The sequence below is a fragment of the Colobus angolensis genome, unplaced genomic scaffold (genome assembly GCF_000951035.1).
Source record: "Colobus angolensis palliatus isolate OR3802 unplaced genomic scaffold, Cang.pa_1.0 Scaffold64, whole genome shotgun sequence".
Taxonomy (NCBI): domain Eukaryota; kingdom Metazoa; phylum Chordata; class Mammalia; order Primates; family Cercopithecidae; genus Colobus; species Colobus angolensis.
In genome coordinates, this window is record NW_012120043.1 from 863,648 (window position 1) to 871,792 (window position 8,145).

The window sequence follows — 8,145 nt, forward strand, 5'->3', positions numbered from 1 at the left end:
TGAAACAGCTGTATGATGGGTGTGTGGAGTGTGTGGAGTCCCGAATACCTAGAAACACGCCTGAGGGGACAGGCTGTGGACTGGTCTCTGTGCCACCCTCAAGGCCTGCATCTAGGGTCCCTGGCTGCCCTCTCCTGGTACTCCTGGCCCTTTTCCCTCCACCCAGGCCAAGACTAAGGGGCTGCAGAGCGGGGTGGACATCGGCGTCAAGTACTCGGAGAAGCAGGAGCGGAATTTCGACGACGCCACCATGAAGGCCGGCCAGTGTGTCATCGGGCTGCAGATGGGCACCAACAAATGCGCCAGCCAGTCGGGCATGACTGCGTACGGCACGAGGAGGCATCTCTATGACCCCAAGAACCATATCCTGCCCCCCATGGACCACTCGACCATCAGCCTCCAGATGGGCACAAACAAGTGTGCGAGCCAGGTGGGGCTCGCCCGGGTGCCCCAGACGCCCCTCCCTGTCCCGCCACAATCTGTGGTGCCGGCCCCTCCCCGAGGCCACCTCCGGCTTCCCTCCCCGCGCTCCGCCTCCGCCTTGGATTTCAACCTCTGTCGTTTCCACCTGGCTGTGGGTGCCTGGGGAAGTTACTACCTCACCCTGTCTCATTTTCCCTTAAGGACTGCCCAAAGGTCCACCCAATTCTTTTTTTTTTTTTATCTTTATTTATTTATTTTGTTTTTTTTTTTTTTATTTATTTATGTATTTCTTTTGAGATAAGATCTCACTCTGTTGTCCAGGCTGGAGCACAGTGGTACAATCTCGGCTCACTGCAATCTCCGCCTCTGGGCTCAGGTGATCCCCCAAAATGCTGGGATTACAGGTGTGAGCCACTGCACCCAGTGAAGGTCCCCTTCTCTCCACCATGACCTGCTCCACCCTTCCTTCCTCTCCAGGTGGGCATGACAGCTCCCGGGACGCGGCGGCACATCTATGACACCAAGCTGGGAACCGACAAGTGTGACAACTCCTCCATGTCCCTGCAGATGGGCTACACGCAGGGCGCCAACCAGAGCGGCCAGGTCTTCGGCCTGGGCCGGCAGATATATGACCCCAAGTATTGCCCGCAAGGCACAGTGGCCGATGGGGCTCCCTCAGGCGCCGGCGACTGCCCGGACCTGGGGGAGGTCCCTGAATATCCTCCTTACTACCAGGAGGAGGCCAGCTACTGAGGCTCCCAGCACGCGCTCTTCCCACATCATCTCCCCGTCTGGGTTTCTGGGTTTTTCTGTGTTTTCATCTTTGTTTTTTTTCTTAGCCGGTTCAGTGCTGCCAATCAACCAAGGGTCTGTGAGTGGCAGCGTGGGATCAGGCAGCAGAGCTTTTTTCCCCTTTGCCTTGGTCCTTCGCAGGGCTGAGCCACCGGGCTGTGGGGGAGGGAGGTCAAGGCCATATCCTGATAACGTGTAGGGCGAGGGTCCCTGCTGGCACGTTCAGGCTGTGCTGGGGAGAAGAGACTAACCGGTTCCCAAAGGTTTCTGGTTGCCTCGCCTCTTCCCCCTTTTGTCAGCTGAGCAGTTTGTGGTTTCTCTGCAAGTTTCAGGAAGTATTCACAAAAGAAAAATATGTTTTGTTTTTTATTCCTGAGGAATGGGGCAGGGACAGTGGAGAAGGTGCTGGGAAATCAGTCACCTGGGAAAGGGGACCCTGCCATGATGCTAAATATCTCCAGCTCCCGAGTGACTGGATTTCCCCAGGACCAACAGACCTCAGACCCTCAGACCTGCCCCCGGGGCCAGGTGGGAAAAGTGAAGGCTGTACAGGGAAGTGAAATTCTGAGTTGTTGGGGCTAAGCCTGATCCCTTCTCCATGCTACCCCCCCCAACCCACTCTGGCCTCAGTAGGTTTTGTTTTAGTTGTGGCTGTCACCCAGGCTAGAGTGCAGTAGCGCAATCTCGGCTCACTGCACCTCCACCTCCACCTCCCGGGCTCAAGCGATTCTCCAGCCTCAGCCTCCCGAGTAGCTGGGACTGCAGGTGCTCCACCACGCCCGGCTAATTTTTGTATTTTTAGTAGAGACGGTGTTTCCTCATGTTGGCCAGGCTGGTCTCAAACTCCTGGCCTCAGATGTGATCCACCTGCCTCGGCCTCCCCAAGTGCTGAGATTATAGGTGTGAGTCACCATGCCCGGCCCCTCAGTAGGTTTTAAGGAGCCCCCAACCCTCCTTTCTGGGCTCGACAAGCTATACTTCTCCATCTTCCCCCGGCCACACGCCCCGCCAAGTACTGCACAGGGACCCCCACCCAGGGGCCCTGCTCCATGAGATAATGTGAAATACGATTGTGGACCAAACGCAATAAAACCTCTGTTTGTAAGAAGAAAAGGTGGCTGAGAGAGTTGGCGTCGATGAGGGCGTGTTTTGCTTTGATGCTTTTGTGGGTAGAGTGGGGGTCTTGGATGGGGGATCAAGGGGAAAATGTCCAGCTCACCACTGGGAGGAGGAGTAAACGCTGAAGCCACAGGTGAGTCTGGGTGGAATGAATGATGTGAAGGGCCGGGACTTGCGGTAGAGGGAGAGGCTGGGCTTCCTGGCCAGTTGGAGAGGAGGCAGTTGCCTCAAAGTCTCTCGATGCGCTCTGGCCGCACCTTGCCTCACAATGCAAGCCTCGTGGCCTCAGCCTGGATGTCTCCCCGCTGGCGAACTCCTATTTATCCTCAAAGCCCCAACGGCAATGCCACCACCTTCCGCTGCGGGAGCCCTCCCCGCGCTTCTCACTCTCCCCAGCGCTTTCAAAGCTGTGGACCCACACACCCCCATTTCAGCTTCACCTCCAGCCTGTGAAATAAACTTCTTCCAGAGTGGGAAACGGGCTTTCCTCAAAATCAGGGTAACCATTATGACCTGAGCCTCTAGAATGTTGGCCCCCCTCCTTCTGCCATCGCCTTGTCCAACTGCGGAAACCGAGGACCGTTCGTGGAATGAATGAATGGACGAATGATTCTAGTGGAACCCCCACTTTACAGACGGACAAGTGGAGTCCCAGAGTCTGGACTAGACTAGAGAGAGCCTGGCCAGCCCCGGGGACAGCAGGGACAGAGGGAACTCCTGCAATCCGGAGCTGCGGTATTGCAGCTGGCTATGCAACGTGGGGAGGCAGCCTGGCTCCCCAAAGACAGCTCAGCCTCTTTCCCGGAGGCCGGTCCGCCTGGGACCAGCCGGGCAACCCGCCACCCTACCGTGATGCAGCAAGAACCGCGCGGTCCCTTTAAGAAATCCGGCTCAGCGAGGCCCTTCTGTGATCCCGCCTCCTCCCTCGGCTCACGCAGCTCCGACGGAGCTGTCCCGTGAGTGACGGGCAGGCCACCCAATAGCAGCGTGCAGAGGCAAGGGCGTGGCCCGGCGCTGCTAACTGCGCGGGGAAGCTCCGGGCACTTGGCTTAAGTAAGGGCGCCGCGCCTGCCTGCTGCTGGGCGGAGGGAAGGCGGCAAGAGCTGGGGAGCCACTGGAACGGTGAGAAGGACTCGGAGAGGGAGGAAGCCCCGAGACTCGAGAATGCGGGGTTGGGGCCGGGAGGGATGCACGTTCCCTGGGAATTAGGGGGTCCAGTCTCTGACCCTTCCTTTCCTTCCGGTGAGTGTTGAGGGCGGCTGAATTGACTACTAATTCTCAAGGGGGGCATCGGACATCTAGGACTCTTAAGAGGGCCTTTGCCAATCACACACCTGCAGCCCCCGGCCCGTTAGAACTGCACTCCCCCTTGCCCTGTTTTACAAATGGAGAAACTGAGGCCACTCCCCCAGATCCTAAGTCCCGCTTGATGTAAAGGAACGAACCCTGGCGTAAGGGTCTGGTTCCAAGGTCCCAGCTCCGGCCCGGTCACCTTTAGCAACTTCCTGCCCCTCTGTCAGCTTCAGATTCTCCATCGGTGTCAGAGGTGGACCGGCCCATTGTAAAGAGATCAGGAGTCGCTGGCTCCAGGAGTCTCTATCCCAGCCCCTCCGCCTGACTCTTTCTCTGGCTCCCGATGTCCTTCTGAGCGATCATGGTACATAAGGTGTGGGCAGAGCTGGGGTCGTGTCTCCAGCTGTGCGACTGCCTGTCTCTCTGGGTGCCTGGGTTTTCTCTCTTCGGCCTCGGTTTCCACTTCTGTAGAGTGGGGTGATATCTAGCACTTCCGCTGGGCGTGTGAAATGTCCAGCACTGCCAGTATTCGTTACTGTTATTATTTGGAGAACAGTGAGGGCAAAGGAACCCTTGCCTGGGCTGGGCCAGGCAGGAGGCTGGGGGTCAGGACCTGGAAGAGGCTTCCAGGTGAGGCTTGGGGTGCAGCCTGGTGACGACAGCGCTAAGCCCAAACTCGGTCCCTGGAGGATTAGAGGATGGTCTTTAAGTCCTCAACTGTCAGCTCTGCGCAGAGCGGCAGTCCTGGCAGCCAATGAAAGGCGAGGACGGCTGCGGGTTGAGCTCCCATTGGTTTACTCCACCCCTGGGGGTAGCGGAGTCCCTTTATCAAGTGACTAGTGTTTGCCTGACTCTAATCAGAGCTTCCAGGAACGCTGCGCTGTGGGATAGAGGAATGAGGTTCAGAGAAGGGCAGAGAGTTGCCCGCAGCTGCACGGCACGTCTTCAGCCCGACCGTTGTCCTGACCTCTCTGTCCCGTCCCCCGCCCAGTCTCACCATGGCCTTCTGGACACAGCTGATGCTGCTGCTCTGGAAGAATTCCATGTATCGCCGGAGACAGCCGGTAACACCTCGGTGTGCAACCAGGGCCGGGTGGGCCGGCAGCGCCTACTGTCCCCCACCATCTCCCACCTATTCTCCCCCAGGTCCAGCTCCTGGTCGAATTGCTGTGGCCCCTCTTCCTCTTCTTCATCCTGGTGGCTGTTCGCCACTCCCACCCGCCCCTGGAGCACCATGAATGTGAGCCCCCCAGGGGCCAGGCACTTTACCTGTGTAGGGGAAGGCAGACGGGTCCCCCGTGCACAGGGATCCCCAGTGCATGTCAGGGAGCCTTTACCAGACCGCCAATACTTGGCATGGGAGTGAGCTCTCTGTCGCCGGAGGCATACAAGCAGTGCCGGGCGACCCGATGGGGTGGAGTCAGACAGAGTCCACAGGGCCTCAGCACCGGGCATCTCCCTGCAGGCCACTTCCCCAACAAGCCACTGCCATCGGCGGGCACCGTGCCCTGGCTCCAGGGTCTCATCTGTAACATGAACAACACCTGCTTCCCACAGCTGACACTGGGCGAGGAGCCCGGGCGTCTGAGCAACTTCAACAACTCCCTGTGAGCCAGAGGCAGTGGGTGTGGCCGGCCTGCAAACTCGGGGCTGCAGTGCCCGCCGGAACCCCGCCTCCTGCCCTCTCTCTGTCCCCAGGGTCTCCCGGCTGCTAGCCGATGCCCACACTGTGCTGGGAGGGGCCAGTGCCCACAGGACGCTGGCTGGCCTGGGGAAGCTGATCGCCACGCTGAGGGCTGCACCCAGCACAGGTGAGGAGGCCGGGGGGCCTCTGGCAGGGCTGAGCTCTGAGCCTCGACTTGCCCGGCCATGAAATGGGCACAGGGTGGGGGTGGGTGCCTCAGGCCAACGTCCCCCCAGCCCCATGCTCCTGTGTGCTCCTCCCCCAGCCCGGCCTCAACCAACCAAGCAGTCTCCGCTGGAACCACCTATGCTGGACGTCGCGGAGCTGCTGACGTCATTGCTGCGCACGGTAGGGTGTGGGGACGGGACCGCGCTGACTTCCTGGGACACTGCACTGGGGATGTCCTGGCACTGCACCACCCCAGGCCAAGGACCTCCCGTTCCAGGCATCCAGGCTGTCCCTGGTCCCTGCAGTGATGCTCCTTGTCCTGTCTGGGCCCAGACAGAGTGTGTCTGACCCGGTAATGAAGACTCATCTGTGAGATCTCCAATGAGTCCCTGTGTCTCTCAGAGCCTCAGTTTCCCTATTTGTAAAGTGAGGGCTATGATAGTATGGTCTGCCTGGGAACTGGCCAGAGCGCTGGACCCCTAGTGAGCGCTCAAAGTCATTGTCACCCTTGTGATCTTTCTCCCCAGGAATCCCTGGGGTTGGCACTGGGTCAAGCCCAGGAGCCCTTGCACAGCTTGTTGGAGGCAGCTGAGGACCTGGCCCAGGAGGTACGAGGCCCCACCCATCCTCAACCCCCATGCAGGCAATGTTGGCAGGCAGCCTGCACCGGGAGGGTCTGGGGCAGCCCGGACACTTCCCTTCGGTGGGTCTTCAGGAGAATTAGCAAGAGAGGGAGAGGCTGCCCCTGACCCAGTGCCCTGCCCTGGTTAGGGCTTGAAGTTGGGATCGCTGCCAGCTCCGTCTGGTGACCTCTCTCTAGATCCTGGCACTGCCTAGCCTGGTGGAGCTTCAGGCACTGCTGCACAGACCCCGAGGGACTGGTGGGCCCCTGGAGTTGCTGTCTGAGGCCCTCTGCAGTGCCAGGGGACCTAGCAGCACGGTGGGCCCCTCCCTCAACTGGTACGAGGCTAGTGACCTGATGGAGCTGGTGAGGCAGGAGCCAGAATCAGCCCTGCCGGACAGCAGCCTGAGTGAGTGACTGACCTTGGTTTCCCCTCCTGGGAAGTGGAGCGGTGGGCATGGGGACAGGGCCTCATGGCACCCCCATCCCAGGCCCCGCCTGCTCAGAGCTGATTGGAGCCCTGGACAACCATCCGCTGTCCCGCCTGCTCTGGAGACGCCTGAAGCCTCTGATCCTGGGCAAGCTGCTGTTTGCACCAGATACACCTTTTACCCGGAAGCTCATGGCCCAGGTGGGGGTAGCCTGGATGCTGGAGCGGGAGGGTGGCAGCCAGAGCCCATCCAGTACCCTCAGTCCAGTGGGTCAGAGCCAGGCCGGAGGGTCATGGAAACTGGGTTTGAAGAAGTAGGAGTTAGCCGATGGAGGGAGATCAACACGTGCGAAGGATCATGAGTGGAGGGGGTGCTGTCCGCAGGTGAACCAGACCTTTGAGGAGCTGGCCCTGCTGAGGGATGTCCGGGAGGTGTGGGAGGTGCTGGGACCCCAGATCTTCACCTTCATGAACGACAGTTCCAATGTGGCCATGCTGCAGGTGTGCGCGGGGCTGGGGAGGTGGGATGTGGCTCCCTGGTGGAGAGGGCAGACAGGCCCGGTGGATGGGAAGGCGGGCTCCATGCAGACTCCCACTTTGGTATTGGTGGGTTTTTTTTTTTTTTTTAAAAGAGATGGGGAGTCTCGCTCTGTTGCCCAGGCTGGACTGCAGTGGCGAGATCTTGGCTCACTGCAACCTCCGCCTCCTGGATTCGAGCAATTCTCCTGCTTCAGCCTGGCAAGTAACTGGGATTACAGGCATGTGCCAACGCTCCCAGCTAATTTTTGTACTTTTAGCAGAGACCATGTTGGCCAGGCTGGTCTGGAACTCCTGGCCTCAGGTGATCCGCCCACCTTGGCCTCCCAAAGTGCTGGGATTACAGGCATGGGCCACTGCGCCCGACCCAGACTGTCACTTTCACCTGCGCCCCCCCAGCGGCTCCTGCAAATGCAGGACGAAGGAAGAAGGCAGCCCAGGCCTGGAGGCCAGGACCGCATGGAGGCCCTGCGATCCTTTCTGGACCCTGGGAGCGGTGGCTACAGCTGGCAGGACGCACATGCTGATGTGGGGCGCCTGGTGGGCACGCTGGGCCGAGTGACGGAGGTGAGGGGCCGTCCACCTGCGGGGTCTGTTTCAGCGTGGAGGCAGGGCCCACCCTGGGGTTCCCACCCTGGTGTTGCCAGGGGGAGGGAGGCGGGCCCGGCCCTAGTAAGAGCCTGGGATTTGTAGAGATCTCAGGAGGGAGCCGGCCCCACACTGGGCCTACGAGGGGAAAACATGGCGCAGCCTCGAGGTCCAGGGGGAGCAGCGGAGTGGTCTAGGAGGCAGGCAGACCCCAGCGCCTAGGACTCACCCCGCATCCCACAGTGCCTGTCCTTGGACAAGCTGGAGGCGGCACCCTCAGAGGCAGCCCTGGTGTCGCGGGCCCTGCAACTGCTGGCGGAACATCGATTCTGGGCCGGCGTCGTCTTCTTGGGACCTGAGGATTCTTCAGACCCCACAGAACACCCAACGCCAGACCTGGGCCCGGGTCACGTGCGCATCAAAATCCGCATGGACATTGACGTGGTCACCAGGACCAATAAGATCAGGGACAGGTCAGGCGAGGGCGGG

The 8,145-nt window shown here is 60.1% G+C and overlaps 2 protein-coding genes across 2 annotated transcripts in view; both read left to right on the top strand.

Moving 5' to 3' along the window:
• Positions 1-2,328, top strand: part of CNN2 (calponin 2) — a 4,600-nt gene extending 2,272 nt beyond the window's left edge. Inside the window, exons 3-4 of the mRNA XM_011963992.1 lie at positions 167-430; positions 901-2,328. Of these exons, the coding sequence (XP_011819382.1) occupies positions 167-430; positions 901-1,176 (540 nt within the window). The 3' untranslated portion in view covers positions 1,177-2,328. The remainder of the gene's footprint in view (positions 1-166; positions 431-900) is intronic.
• A 1,033-nt stretch (positions 2,329-3,361) lies between these two features.
• ABCA7 (ATP-binding cassette, sub-family A (ABC1), member 7) overlaps positions 3,362-8,145 on the top strand; it is a 29,686-nt gene continuing 24,902 nt past the window's right edge. The window contains exons 1-12 of the mRNA XM_011964099.1: positions 3,362-3,456; positions 4,489-4,691; positions 4,774-4,867; positions 5,093-5,234; positions 5,326-5,438; positions 5,577-5,659; positions 6,007-6,087; positions 6,300-6,510; positions 6,593-6,732; positions 6,916-7,032; positions 7,468-7,635; positions 7,900-8,129. Of these exons, the coding sequence (XP_011819489.1) occupies positions 4,626-4,691; positions 4,774-4,867; positions 5,093-5,234; positions 5,326-5,438; positions 5,577-5,659; positions 6,007-6,087; positions 6,300-6,510; positions 6,593-6,732; positions 6,916-7,032; positions 7,468-7,635; positions 7,900-8,129 (1,445 nt within the window). The 5' untranslated portion in view covers positions 3,362-3,456; positions 4,489-4,625. The remainder of the gene's footprint in view (positions 3,457-4,488; positions 4,692-4,773; positions 4,868-5,092; positions 5,235-5,325; positions 5,439-5,576; positions 5,660-6,006; positions 6,088-6,299; positions 6,511-6,592; positions 6,733-6,915; positions 7,033-7,467; positions 7,636-7,899; positions 8,130-8,145) is intronic.